This window comes from Cygnus olor, chromosome 16 (assembly GCF_009769625.2).
Source record: "Cygnus olor isolate bCygOlo1 chromosome 16, bCygOlo1.pri.v2, whole genome shotgun sequence".
NCBI classification, from domain to species: Eukaryota; Metazoa; Chordata; class Aves; order Anseriformes; family Anatidae; genus Cygnus; species Cygnus olor.
Window position 1 is genome coordinate 10,992,495 of NC_049184.1, and position 15,320 is coordinate 11,007,814.

Consider the following 15,320-nt stretch of genomic DNA (forward strand, 5'->3'; position numbering starts at 1 on the left):
TTTAGAAGCACATTTTCTCTGATATTTAGCTTCATGAAGGAAAGAATTTGGCTCTTTCCATTTTTATCCCTGTATGATTCTACACTTTCAAAATGTAGCATTTCCATCCTTAAATGGAGTTATGAGAGGCAAATAAGAGTTCCAGCTTGATTAAAATTGCATGCATTTTAATTGTACATGGAGGTGGCTGGAATTAGTACAAATACCTTTACTGAAGAGGCAGAAAGACTCAAGGAGTGTCACACTGTGCACTGCAGTGTTGCAGCATCTTTTTTCCATTGTTGTCTATGAACTGTGAAATTGTAGAAAACCAAAACGATCTACATGTGTGTTTTCTGAAACTCGGGTCAAATACAAAAGGCCTATTAATATAATCTAATAATTCTTTGTTCAGAGGGTGGGGAGGCACTGGAACAGGTTGCCCAGAGAAGCTGTGGGTGTCCCTTCCCCGGAGCTGTTCAAGACCAGGCTGGATGAGGCCCTGGGCAACCTGACCTAGTGGGTGGCATCGCTGCCATGGCAGGGGCTTGGAACTGGGTGGTCTTCAAGGTCCCTTCCAACCCGAGCCGTTCTGTGATCTAGCACAAGAGTTGCTTTTTGTTATGTGTAAGGTTCCCAGCAGGTGCAAGGGGAACACCACTCCTCTGTGTGTGTGTATTATTTAGTGGCTTCCAAGTAAGGAGGGGAAGAACAAGCTGCAAAATGTGGTGGGGTGGTTATTAGTTAACCAACACAGTACAGTAAACCATGCTTCCTTCAGGTTTTATTTACAGCTTATCAGGTTATTTAACGTAGATATTCCACACAAGCAAAGCTTCCAGACGAGCTTAAGCGGCCCGTACCCCTACGCGTATTTACGCATCCCCCTCGGGCAGCCCGTGCCCCCCACGCCTCAGGCCGAGGCCCCGGGGCCGAGCGGAGGCCCCGCGGTCGGCCCGGTGCCACCTCCAGGCCCCGAGCCACATCCGGGCCCCGCGCCCGCCTGCGGTGCCCGGCGCGGCCGCCGGAGGCCGCCCGCCCCGCCGCGGTGCCCGCCCCGCCGAGCCGGCGCTGGGCGGCGGGGCGGAGCCGTGCGGACGGGCCGTGCCGTGCCGGGCCGTGCCGTGCCGTGCCGTGCCGAGCCGGGCCGGGCCGGGCGGCGGGCAGGAAGATGGCGAACGTGCAGCTGGAGTTCCAGGCCAGCGCCGGCGAGGCGGACCCGCAGAGCCGCCCGCTGCTCGTCCTGGGCCAGCTCCACAACCTGCACCGCCTGCCCTGGGCCCAGCTGCGGGGCAAGCTGCAGCCGCGGGTCACCGAGGAGGTGAGGCCGGGCTGGGGGAGCGCGGACCCCCCCCCACGCCACCACCACCCCTCCATCACCGCCGCCCCGCCGTCGCCTCCCCCGGCTGCCCGCGGCCCCTCCCGAGGCCGCCTCTGCCCGGCCCGGCCCGGCCCGGCCTCGTGGTGCTCCCGGCGCCGTGCCACGGCTGCGGCCGGGCGGCCTCGGGGCGCTCCCCGGGGGGCTGCGGACCCGTCCCGGGGGCTGGGGACCGCCCGGCTGCGGCTCCGGGGCCTGCCGCGGTGAGGGGCCGGGGCCTGCCGGGCCTTGCTCGGGGGAAACCCGGCTTTGCACGGCCTCAGGAGCGGGAAGGGGCTTTGCTTTACCCGGCTGAGCGGTGCCCTAAAATCACCCCGAGGCGGCCCTTACGGAAAAATGAAAAGCGAAACCCATCGGGGGCCCGCTCGCCTCGGTGCTGCAGGGTGTCCCCGAGGCCCTGGGGCAGCCCCGGGTTGTGGCCAGAGCCTGTTGCTGGAGCTGGGGGCAGCGCTGCCCCTTAAAGCGTACAGCTCTTACCTTTTACCCGCTTTGACGGGTGAAAAGTGCTTTGCATTCCTCCCAGATGACAAGCTGCTGACTGCAATTAAAATAATTGTCCAAATACACGCTCTTAGGTGGCAGGTGGCAAGCTGGAGACTAAGCCTGGCTGCCTGCAAGGGGTGAAAGATATCGCATCTCTTTCCTCCTCCCCTGCTTTCAGCTACTGCTGTGGAGTATGTGGATCTATTTTTATTTAGATGGTGTTGATGGCTTGTGGCAAAATGATAGATGTTTTGCATCGCGGCTTTTAGGTTGCTAGATGCTTGGCAGTTTTATTTGTTGGGCCCTCGAGTCTCTTATGACAATATCTAGCCTTCTTTTTTGTTTTTAATTAAATTGCTGTATGAAAGAATAACGTGGGACCAGTAAATCAGTCCATCTATTTATCAGTAGCAAAATGGTCTCAACTTAAAAGGGTCTGAAGCAGCCTGTACATTAATGGTGTGTTTTTAAATTATAATTCATGTGGCTTAAGAGATACTTGTAATGGAAAGCACATTTGTATTTTCTGATTAATAAATGGGTTCATCATATTTCCTGCCTCTTCACTGTCGTAGAGGTTATTGCATTTAAAAGGGTGTGCATAACGTCTTTCCATCTCATTCCAACTATGTTGAGGCATTCTTAAATAAAGGATTTTAGGTATTGGAAACAAAGTCTGATACAGTTCTTTCTTTTTTGATTCTTCTTTTCTCCTCAGATATGGCAGTCTGCTTTAAGCACTCTGAATCCAAACCCTACCGACAGCTGTCCTCTCTACCTGAATTACGCCACTGTGGCCGCGTTGCCTTCCAGGGTCAGCCGACACAATAGTCCATCTGCAGCTCAGTTCATCACCCGCCTGGTCAGAAACTGTCTTCCAGGAGGTGTCAACAGATGTATTGTTGTAAGTGGCTGTTGGAAAACGCTTCCGGTGAAATGTCTAGTATTTTGTTGACTTTTCAGGATTTTAGCTGTATCCAAGGAGACAAGAGGTGGATGAGTGTTACCAGTATAATTATACCAGCATTTATAAATGGTTTTGCTCTGGAGCGTAAACAAGACCTAAGTATAATAGCTTATGCATGCTCAAACAGTTGGAAGGAGTTAAGGATGGATATGTATGGAATGTTTTCAACCAGTAACGTCCATGCAAAGGGAACCAGTAGTGGATTTTTTTGAAAAAATATTCAAGGCATTAGCACGTGGTACATATCATGCTTTAGAAGATTGACATGGACTGCATACAGAGTGCTATGTCTATATTGGATAGCCAGTTTTAGGTGACTTGAATTAGTCAATAAGTTTTAGAAATCTTAATGTAAACTAGAACTCCAGCACAAATCCTGTGCAGGAAAAGGTCTTGCACTACTTTGGTCATCTTCTGCATGAGCCTGATGAATTTGGTGGTTTTTCTTTCTATGGCTTCTCCAGGTTAATCCAGAGTTCCAGCTTACTACAGAAAGCTCATATAGTCGGCGTCAATAACAAAATCTAATTATACTCTTCACCTGGAAAACTTATTTGCAAGAGTATTTTTTCCCTTGTAGTTAAATGTGGAGATGTTTAACTAAAACTTCTTTCCATTGGTAATTTCTGTAATGAACTTCAGAAAAATATTTTATATGTTAAAAAGGTTTGGGTTGATATTAACCGCATTCTCATATCATTACTCTCATTGTTTTATTTGTTTTGAACACATACTGATGGTTCCCTTGCTTTTTTGTCTCAATCCATAGGCTAACCGGTGTTAATTAGACAAGTATAATTAAAGCAGTCTAGTTCCCTTATAAGGGCGATTAATTCGTACACAGTCAGGTCCAGCAATGTAGTTCATTTCCATATGGGAACTGAACTGAATGAGTTCAGTTTGGTGCTGTTTGTACTGCTCCCCCACCCAAGCAAAGTGCAACGTATGAGTGTCTCTCCATTCAGACATCAGTTCTTTTCCTCTTTCCCAATGGTAATTAATCCTTTTAAATGTAGTCTTCATGTCCCTAATGTTACCTGACTTGGTTCTCTTCTGGCTGTTGTTTCAGATGGTCTGTGAGCGGTCTGAAGTTTTCGCTTCTGCTTGTGCGTTGGCCAGGGCTTTCCCACTGTTTACACATCGGTCAAGTGCATCAAGACGCACAGAGAAGAAAACTGTAACAGTCGAGTTTTTCCTGGTTGGACAAAACAATGGACCAATAGAAGTGGCAACGCTTAAAGTAGGCTTTTGTTCCCCCCTTCCCCTTGTGATCAGTTGTTTTCATTATTCTCTGAAATCTTTTTTTACTTTATTCAGTTTGTTGCATGCACAAATGTGTACCTCAGGCTACGTACGGAGTAGGTGTTGTATCTAAAGTAAGAAATTGTTCAGTTCAGAGCATGCGTGAGTAAAAATATTGAACATATTGCAGCAAAGGCTGAAGATGTTATTTAGAGTGTACGTTTCAGGGGTGAAAAACACCAAGCAAGTAAAACAGAGATTCCTCTTTTCTCACATTTATCATAGATGCAAATAGTAGGGTTTTAGTGTTTAATATTGTTACCTTCAGTGTGTGGGCTGCTCTCTTTTATTTGGGCACAATCTGTCTGTGGTTGTGCAGGTGAATATCACACTGATGTCACTAAAAAGTTGTTTATTCTGGGATCACGTGTGGCTTCTGATATTTGTGTGATGTACCTCTTTGGCTGAGTTTTTATAAAAAACTGTAGCCAGAAGGAAAACCCCTGAAGAAATGCTCTAGCTTGGGGATGAGCTATACATAACAGTTCAGTGTTTGTCTCAGTCGTCTTTCAGTAGCAGGTAGTCAAAAGATCGTTTCCCTTGCACCTGACTACTTCAGAGAGGAAACTACACGTCAGGTAACCTTTACTATTCTAGGGCATTAATCTTCAAGATCCTAACTTAAAAGCTATTCCAAGTTTTGCACTTGAGCTGTTAGGCAACTTCCAGGTCAGTGCTCCAGATCTGTATTTCAGTGCACGTTGACACTGTGATCTGATTGAGGAGACTGTTGCTACATCTGAAATTCGCAGAATTGCAGCTTTAGTGGTTTTTTCCTTCTGTAACTTTTACTGCATACTTTGTTCTTATTCTACTAAATGAGTTGGCTACAGCAAATGATGCCAGACCAGTCTTCAGGAAAGTGAGAGAGATGTATTATGAGTACAACAGTTGATCATTGAATTTTCCCTTACCCCAAAATAATAATAATAAAAAAGATTTCTTTCTTTTAAAAAAAATAATTCTTTCTCCCATTCTTCCCTTTGATGTCAATGCCAAAACAACTGCTGGCTTCCTCCAAGCTAAGTTTTCCCCCCTTAAATTCAACCAGCACCAGACAGCTAGTGTAGAGCATGGAAGAGGCATGTGGTAGCATTTTTTAGCTAAACCTCTCCCTAGGCATGCTGCCATATTCTGCACGTACTGCATTGTCCATGGTATTTTATGGTGAGGTCTAGCAGGGATTGTCACAGTTTTATAGGGCAATTACTAAAGATTGTTGTTTTCCTGGTTCTCTTCAGTACCCTGGAAGCCAAACGCAGGCACAGCTTATTTCTGTGAGTGTCATATTGATTCCCTTGGACTTGTCGTTTAGGTTAGAGCACCTCCTTTTACCTGCATGACCCTAGTGGTGAATCACTCCCAGCTTAGTCTGGCTCCTGAGGAGGTTCTTATCCCTTTAGGGGAAGTAAAGCAATCAAAGTAATTGTAGGGAATCAGGCACCACTCCAAAACAAGCCGAGGTTTATGAGTCTGCTGGGATACAGAATATATGGAGTCCTTAGGCCAGTCTGGCCAAGCCAAACTTCAGATACCTCAGCACAAATAACTAGCCAACACATCAGATTCTTTTGAAACCCATCTTGACTCACCCTTCTGCTGTGTGTGTGGTCTTTGGTGTAGTGTGGCTACTGGAAAACTTGAACAGAGTTCCCTTCCACCTGGTCTTTTTTGCTTCAAGTTGTTGGTTCCCAGGAGCTGAAAGTTAAAGCTTAGCCTCTGGTGCCTCCATTGTCCTTTTTGCCAGGAGGATGTTTCTTTAAGGGAACAGCCTCAGCGTGCTTGCTGCGGGCCATTTTGATTCAGTCCACTCTCGCGTAGGTACGTCTTCTCTCAGTCCAGGTGAAGGGCGGTCAGTTCTGCCACAGGAGCGAGGTAGTCGATGCCTGCATGTTTCACACAGATAGCTCATGTTTCACCTTCCCCATGTGCCTGCCATATAGGACGTCTTATGGTATTAATCTTTGTTGCACTGAACCATTCTGCCTGCTATATTAAAACATGTTGTACATTATGTAATCGCTGCAGGTTTCCAGCCCAAGTAGACTACAAGTTCATTGTGGTTTCCTGAATTTGTTTTATCTTGTCTTTCCAGCCCTCCACCTTGCTCTGCATTCTTGATCTTGCTTTTTAAAGTGGAGAATGCTACTAATTTTGCAGAATCAATTCACTGGAAGGAATCCAGTTGCTTAGAAATCAGAGCATAGGAAAAAATATCTTCTGTTTAACACGTATGGAAAATAAGTTAGCTTGGTTGACATTAGTTAGTACTGCTCAGCTACCTGCAGCCAGTTGCAGTTAGGCATTACTGTGCTCCAGGGGAATCCTACATCCAGTGTAGGCTGCTTAGGACTAGGTGCAAAGTTATGCAGAAAACCACCTAAACGAAGGCCAGTTCTTAAGTGTCTTCGCTTCTTTTTATAGTGCCTGGCAAGTGCTACAGAAGGAGTCAGACTGGCTGCTCGAATCGTGGACACCCCTTGCAATGAGATGAACACGGATAACTTCCTGGAGGTGGGTAACACAGCTGATGAGCAGGAGTTACATGTTGGAAGTCTTGACTACAGCAATAAAGAACTAGTGTTCCTATCTCTGAGCAAAACCTCTGTGTCAGTGTAGGAGATGTATTAAACAACCTATTCAAGGATGCTCAGGCTATTTCTTTAGCCATTAATATTTAGGACAACTTACCAAAGTTTGAAGGAGTTAGTGTAATGCTTGGTGTAAGGAACCGGGAGTCAGAAGAGGTGATGACACTGGCTCCTTTGCCAGTGCTAGTGCTTTCTTAAGCCCTATGGTGGTAAGTTTCTGAAATTATGGGAGAGAAGTTGACATGCTTGCAAATCAACATCTGGAAAGCTGTTGAGAGTGAAAATATTTCTGCCCTATTTCATCGTGGTTCAGTAGAGTGAACAGCTGGCTTTTACCTCTGAAGATTTCTCTTCCTGGCAGAACTTAAAGGTCAGATTTGCATTTCATGCAATACTAAATAATCAAGGGTGTCAGTGAAGTTAGACCATTGGAAACCAGCATCAGTCCCAAAATAGTGAATGTATGTGTGTACATGCAAAATCATATAAAACCCACATGTGGGTTTTATGACACAAATGTGTCCTGATGACTGACTGACTGACATTGTTCTTTTTCTTTTAATGATGAAGGAAATCAAAAAAGTTGGCAAGGATCTTGGGATTACTCCTACCATTATTCGAGATGAGGAGCTGAAGGAGAGAGGCTTTGGAGGTATATCTTGTTGAAAATTCCACTTTTTTCCTAACAGTTAATTGGAATGTTGTATCGTCTCCATTGTGATATTTTATTTATGCATTTCTGAAACAGTTTTATAGCCCATAGTATTCCAAGATATAGCCAGAGATTGCTTTTTGCAGTCTTTCTTGCTTAATTGTGGCTTAATTGTCTTATTTTCCAGGTATCTACGGGGTTGGCAAGGCAGCTCTGCATCCTCCAGCCCTAGCAGTTCTCAGTCATACTCCAGATGGTGCTACACAGACCATTGCATGGGTGGGCAAAGGTATTGTGTATGATACTGGAGGACTCAGCATTAAGGGAAAGGTACATAAACACTTCTGCTGTCTTTGCTTACTGTGTTGTTTCCTGATGGAAATAATTCTGTTAATGTCCATAGAAACCAAAGAGTATCTGTTTGAGTAAACACTTGATTTACCGTCATCTGTGCAGACACAAAATACCATGAGAAAAGACCATATAGAATTTAAGGAACATTTTACAGAGCTACTGGGTATTTTGCCCTTTAAGTATGGCACACTGCTAGCAGAAAGTGAGAAACAAAGATGTTTCATTTCTGATTTTGGGGAAAGATCCAAAACCCATTTGAGTTGACTTCAATGCATGTCTTGTGATCAATGTTTTTCTTTTTTCTAACAAACTAGCAGTAGAGGTTTAGTATTTTCCAGTTGTAAGGCAAGATCCACCAAAAAGTAGACGTGCATGTGTTCCTTGCGTTTGTTATGGTACTGTCAAGACCAGAGTTGTAGAAGCATCAGAAATACTAGTTTTATCAGGATGTACTTTGAAACTCAAATAATAAATTTTCTTTTTTTAAAAAAATCTCTCTCTCTTTTTAGACTACTATGCCTGGAATGAAGCGAGACTGTGGTGGAGCAGCTGCTATTTTGGGTGCCTTCAAAGCCACTGTAAAGCAAGTAAGTAAAATGTGTTAATTGATATCATGTAGCCTAGCATTGGCAAGGAGCAGGCTGGCTTTTGGATATATTCCCAGATATGGGGGTCAGCCTAATCCTAAAGTTCTGACCTGCCACTGCCTTTAGTGATCTTGGGCCACTCTGCTCTTTATGCTATTTCAGGAAAGCGTTTCAAATCTTTGCTGGTATCTTGGGAATTGTGAGAAGTTGCTCAAGTGCTAATTTTTCATTATGAGTCTTTCTTGAGCTTCAGGGTCTGTTCTGAGGATTGAGTTGACTGAAGTTCCTTGAATCAGATTCATACCTGAGTTATCCAGGTATAAAGCTTTTGTTTAAGCTTTGGGATTTGGGGCAACTGTTGTCCCCTTAGCAAAGAAAAGGATGAGCAACTCAGGGTATGAAGTCTATCCATATTCCACATCCTGCGCCAGTTCTAATATTAACCTACTAGGGAAGTGGCAGTTCTAGTCTCATCAGGAGCTGCTTGTTGGGCTCCTGTGGTCAGAAAGTAGTAGGAGAGCTGAGAAGAAGCCAAGTATTGAAATATGAAGAATTTTTTAAAAGTACGTTATGCTTTAACAATATGAACTGAGGAGATGAAGTAGCTGCTGCCAATAAAACTCTGCCCTCTCCACAAATTCAGTCACTGAGTCTTGCTGACAGAGCAGCTATTGCCTCCAAGGAGTATCCAAAGTTCAAAGAACTTGTACTGCTGCAGATTAATGCATAGATCTGATGGAAGCTTTGACCAGGGGATGTTCATTGCCAAATTCCCATTTCTCAACAGTTTAGCTCTGTGCCTTGGCCTTAGCAGTATGTTTGATGTGGAAGAATTGTTAACTTCAGTTATCTGCAGAGACTTAAAATTGAAAACACATTTCTGAGCAGCATCATAGGAAAACTGCTAGGTTTTCATAACGAGGTTCTTCAGAAAGTTAGATCACATGTTTGCAAGGAACAAAAGCTAGAACTTCTACAGTGCTTTGGGAGAGTCTGGGAAAGCCATGCATGTGGTACATTCTCTCAGTGATTCAGTCCTTGTTTCAGAAGTATGTGTGCATGTAATTATCTGCACTGACAAGTTGCGTTCACAGTCACAGTAGCTGTGAATGTAAGTCATCAGTTATTTCATATACACGAATGAATAAACTGGTAGTAATATGTTTGGGCAAACTGAGCCTGAAGAAGCTGTCATACCTCACAGGAAGTCCATGCCTTCGAATGTAAAAACAAGAGAATGTTATCACTGCTTAATATTACAACCCGGTGCAAGAAGACTTGTTAATTAAATCCTAGCAGAAAATGTATTCAGGTAGGCAGTGGAAATAGTTTGTCTTTGTTACTGTTTCAAGACCTTTTTTTTTAATGCTCTTAAGAATAATATAAATCTGGAAGAGGTTTAAATTGGCCGCACTTTGTCAAAAAGACTGAAGTTTAAACTTCTGTTGGATAGAAAGCTCAGTAGGAAGAGGGGCAAAGGTTATTATCCATCTTCAGAAAATATCATCTGCCTACATGTTGTTCAACAATTTTACAATGTGATTTTAAAAGCCTTTGGATAGCAAACACGAGTGAGTGATTTTTTCCTTCAGAAATGCATTTTATCCATTGTGAGCTTTCCAACACAAGGAAGAAGAGAAAATACTCACATTTTCTAAATCCTTTCACCTCCTGCATGTTAACATAGGGAATCCTGCTTTTAAAAAGCTGCAGGATGAGATTCAATAAAAGGCAGTTGATAGCAGAAGTGGGTTTATGTTTTTTGACAGTAGATTAACCACATCTCCCAGTTGGAGGAGGAAAATTTGGTGCAATTCAGTAAGAGATACTTAATAGAGTGTTTTTTTGTTGCAGACAATTTTGGAAGAGGAAAGGATCATAGGTGGAAGGGTATCTCATCTACAATGCTGTTTTCCTACTGGCTGGACTAGCAGCTGTAAAGTGATTTTATGGTTTCTAGAGGCTGCATGTTATTTTTGAAAGTTTTTGATTGATGCATTTGTCCTTTGGACTTTAGAACATGGACTGATTCAGCAAGCCCACATTACTTTGGCTACAGGACTTTTATCAAGAGATTCACAGTAAAACTGAGCCTGTTTTCCCTAGGAGTTTGATGTTTTTAAGGCTAGCTATCCTAGTTGAGGAGGAACGATGCTTTTATTTGTTAAGTGCTGCTGCCTCCCATTGTGTTCATAGGATCTCTCCACATAATACAGTCATTGTACAAACAAAATCTTAACATTTTAAAATATCCATAACTATATAAGTGCTTGATTTTGAACCAAAGTAAACTAGATGGGATCTGGCAGAAAAGAGGAGGTTAAGGGGTAAGAAGAGTTTGAAAATGCTGTGTCCTGCGTAGCAGGAATTTTATATTTATAAAAAAAATTAAAAATGGAAAACAACTAATACTAGCCATGGATAATTTTTACTTTCACATGTAAAGAGAGAAGGTAGGTACTGGTAGTATATATCTTACGTGTGTTCCAGGCTTGATTCTGGGCAGCAAGCTGCGTTGCTGGCAGTTGATAGATCCACTGAGACGTGGAGGAGTACCATGTTCCAGGGTTGCCATGGTCAAAGTTGCTTTCCAGCAAAATTATCAGAGATGGAATCTGTTCATCTGGGGTTGTTTTTTTTAGGAAAGTGTAGAGTTCACAAATGGCTGCATATTAGCATTTATTATTTCCATCCTTTTCCATTAGTACTTTAAGCTCTCCTGCAATGCTGAAGAAGTGATGGGAAGGAGCTCAGTTTCTCAGGTGGCCCCAATTGTGTCTTTGTTGTTATTGGAAACTAAATAAAAGCAGTGGAAAAAAACAGGGTTTGGAAAATAATCCCAGGCATCCTGACTGGCTGTGTAACATGCTGTCACAAGCCTTTCTAATTGTCATGCTCAAAGCATCTGTTACTTGGATCTTTCCTTTCTGACTATGAAAGGTGAAGGGGTTATAAAGTTCAGACATCTCTGTTGTGAGTCTATGTTGGAGTTGTACTGAAATTAAAGTACCACATCTTTGGAGATGTATTCAGCTGATTTCATTCAGGGGTACTGTAGTTCTGTGACTTAAGGGTTGTTTTTGGTGAGCCCAGCAGTTTTCTGGTGAGTTCAGAACTCTAAAGCCAGGATTGCATGTTTTCTCCTTGCCTGCTTTCTGTAACTCTTGTCCTCAGCTACAAGATAAGACATTTACTGTAGATTTCCTATGTAATTAGTGGCATTGCTGCCATAAAATCGTAATCCCATGTTGATTTCAGTCCAAATAAATGAGCTTGGTGTGAATTGAAACCCATTTCTCTCCTATCGTTATTACAGGGTTTTAAAGACAATCTTCATGCTGTTTTTTGTTTGGCCGAGAATGCAGTTGGACCACGTGCAACAAGACCTGATGACATTCATGTTCTTTACTCTGGAAAGTAAGTTTGTGTCTGTATCTTTCCCAGAAACATTGAGAGGAAACAATCTTTGGTTCTGTTTGTCTGAGTACTGTATAGATTGTGAACCTCAACAGCTTCCCTAAGGATTGCTAATAGGATTTCAGATGGCCATAATAGCGAGTTTTCTGTGTGCTTAGAGTGACCTGTGTGGTATGTAAGTGCACATCAAGATACGTATTATCTGTCATGAGATGAAGTTTCCTTAAAGCACTCAAGTTCCTGTGTTTGTTCCAGTACGACCAATTTTCTGTGACCATCTGTAGTCTGTACTGTCTCAGTTGCAGAGGCAGGCTTGGACTGTCTAAGAATCTCTTGTGGTTTTAAACCAAGTGTGATACATAGTGGAAGGCAGTAATTACTAAAATCCCAGCCAGACGTGCTGGGCATTATACAGGCCTGACAAGTAGTGACAGTACCGTGCCGACAGTACTATTATTACAGTTTTCCAGGTTTGTTCTGTCTGGATGCTTACAACAGTGGAATATGTAGCAGTGCAGTCTTGCAGAGTCGAGTAAGAAAGTACATAAGGTTTGAGTCTGTTTTCTAACCCAGTGTTCTAGTCAGGATAGATGTGTCTTAACTTGCAATCTGAAGTATTGTTGTATTAAATGCCCTCTTTTCTTTCTAGAACTGTGGAAATCAATAACACTGATGCAGAAGGGAGGCTGATACTGGCTGATGGAGTAGCTTACGCATGCAAAGATCTTGGAGCTGACATCATTCTTGATATGGCGACTCTTACTGGAGCTCAGGTACTGATACAGACCTGCTAGTGGACAGGGGGTGCATCCTTCTAGTGTCTGTGCATTATATGTACAATTTTAAGAGATATGGCTGTAGCTGCAATGTCTTTGTTTGTAGCACTACCTTCTTTTGTCAAGTACTTTTAAGATGTTTTTTTTTTTCTTGGTGGTTCTGTTAGATGGAAAGCAGCTATTAATGCCGAGAGTACAGAACTATCCTATGCACCACTGTCAGGGTGAATCCTTCCTGATTTTGTTGTATATCTCATTAGGGAATTGCTACAGGAAAGTATCATGCTGCTGTCCTTACCAATAACGAGGAGTGGGAAAAGGCATGTGTTAAAGCTGGCAGGAACTGTGGAGACCTGGTCCATCCTCTTGTGTATTGCCCTGAGCTCCACTTCAGTGAATTTACCTCTGCTGTAGCTGATATGAAGAACTCTGTTGCAGTAAGACTTTTTTCTTCACATTTCTGTTATTAGATAAAAATATGCTCCTATGTGTATTCTGGGTGTCCATCTGTTGATAGCTTCGTGAAAGTTCTTCCTGTGGGCTGTAATCTTTTAGAAATGGATCATATTAGGACCTCAAAGACCATTTAATAGGGGATTTTGCAAGTTAAATGCCACTCCACTGATGTTTAGCATCCATTTTAAACAGGGTAGCCTGCTGCAAAGTTATCTATGGGCTGCTTGCCTTTTAAACATAACCTTAAGATGAATGCTAAATGCCTGGATGGAGACCTTTTAAGAAATAAAATCAAGCATTCCTCAGATCATATATAACCATTGGAGACAGTAACTGGGAATGGAAAAAACAGGAAATTGAGGACAGAGACCTCAGGGATTTCTGCAGCTGCTTTTGCAGAATTTGAGAGTTAGAGTGTGCAGTAAGTTCCAAAAACACGGCAGAAATGAGTTTGGGCAGAAGACGAAAAAAGCAGGACCAGATTCCTACCCAGGAATTAACTCAAAGCATTTACAGTATACATGACTAAAGACTGGGTTTATAGCCATCCATTAAGCTTTGAATTAGATTTGCACAACTGTCTTTTCTATAGTCAAGAAGACAACATTGACATTTTCTTTTCTTGCAAGACCAACTGTATTTTTACTGTTTCTACAGGACCGAGACAATACTCCAAGTTCCTGTGCTGGGCTCTTCATCGCTTCTCACATCGGTTTCGACTGGCCTGGAGTCTGGGTCCATGTAGACATTGCTGCCCCTGTTCATGCGGTGAGTATGTTCATAGGACTTCTGACATTTTACCCACCTCCCTCACACAAAACATTTATTTGCTCTTGGGGTTGTTCCTCTGTTGGATGGAACATGTGTGAATTTTTCCCCTAAAAAAAACTTGCCAATTTATTCCTCATCCCCAAACCCACCTTTGTTTTAAACCCATTTTATTCAGCTCATGCTCCAAATCCATGGTCCTGTTGGATGGAACATTCTCTGCCTTGAAGAATGCTAGCATAAGTCCATCCTCAAGTCAGTATGAGCTCTGTTTTTGTGAATCAACTGATGTGTTGGTTTAATCTAACAGGGAAAGATTGTAATAGCAGTAAGGATACAGAAGTGTAAGTCAAGCAGGCTTGACAGTGTCTCCAAGTATTTGTTATGGCCATGTGCTGTCAATGTTTTTGACGAGTAGCTAAATTAAACCAGCCCATATTATACAGTCTGAAATGTGAATTGTTTTTTGTTTTCCAGGGTGAACGAGCTACTGGCTATGGCGTGGCTTTGTTGCTGTCCCTGTTCGGAGGGGCATCTGAAGACCCTTTGCTAAACATGGTGTCCCCTCTAGGGTGCAATGGAGACTCTCCCCCTGAGGATATGGAGAGGGATTCCAAAAGGCGGCGCCTGATTTAATGCGCCCCAAGCCCTATGTGACGGGGTGCATGTGTTACCTCACTTTGCACTGATTTGTTTTCAAGCAATGAAAATGTCACATGTCAGAAATTGCCATTTTTTTTTACTATCATGATAAGATTTATTACTTGTTTCTGATAAAAACAGCCTGATTCTTTTTTGTTAGTGTTTTTTTAAATTATTGGTGCAAACAGTTGCTGAACAGTATCAGTGGTGCAGACTCCAGGCTCAGCTAACTGTATCAGGAGGAAGGCACATCTTCCTCTGAGCACCTCACAAAACCAAACTAAGTGCATTAATGCATGAGAAGCTCTCTCTATTCTGAAGAAGCAACTGCAGTTCTTGCTTACAAAGCCTTCTGAATTACTTATTTTACATGAGGTTTTATCAGATGTTTCTGCAGGCCCCACTACATCTCTGAACACAGGATAAGGAAAAGAAAACTGTAGTTTTGGCATATTCAATGACAATTTAACTTAGTAGTAAAGGAGATATAATGAGAAAAGGCCTTTAGTCTTAATACGGTGCTGTTTCCGCATGTGTAATGTATTTCTGACCAGTAAAATCTGTAAGTGATCCAGAGCATATCTCTACATAAATCTTTCACGTTCAAATTACAGAATGTATTCATGTTAAATGAGGAAAAAATTGGGGGGCTGTGATTGAGTAAAATCCGTTTACAAAGCAGAGTGGCTTCTTGCCACTTAATAAATTTATTATTATTAAATCAGCTTACATATCCCATGTGGTGCTTCATAGTGTTATTTACATTTCTGAGAAAACTGAGTGTTCCAAAGATTTGTGTGTGACTTCATTGCTCCGTTCAAATTCCTTTTGCCAGCACTCACACATCTGAAAACAGACCCTAACACAGTAACAGCTTATACAGATTGGTATGGTGCAGTTCCGAAGAACTTACACTGATTCATTTCATTTGTTTGATTCAACAGTAGTCGGGATGCGTAATATTAGTT

General features: G+C 42.8%; 1 protein-coding gene across 1 annotated transcript; it reads left to right on the forward strand.

The window, feature by feature from the left end:
* Window positions 1–1,048: 1,048 nt before the first annotated feature.
* Window positions 1,049–15,090, forward strand: NPEPL1 (aminopeptidase like 1). Its single transcript, XM_040575922.1, has 12 exons — window positions 1,049–1,300; window positions 2,559–2,744; window positions 3,877–4,047; window positions 6,534–6,623; window positions 7,271–7,352; window positions 7,540–7,682; window positions 8,216–8,293; window positions 11,610–11,710; window positions 12,360–12,483; window positions 12,747–12,923; window positions 13,600–13,710; window positions 14,188–15,090. Exons 1-12 carry the CDS (start codon window positions 1,151–1,153, stop codon window positions 14,344–14,346), a joined length of 1,572 nt encoding a protein of 523 aa, XP_040431856.1. The 5' UTR covers window positions 1,049–1,150; the 3' UTR covers window positions 14,347–15,090.
* Window positions 15,091–15,320: the final 230 nt, after the last annotated feature.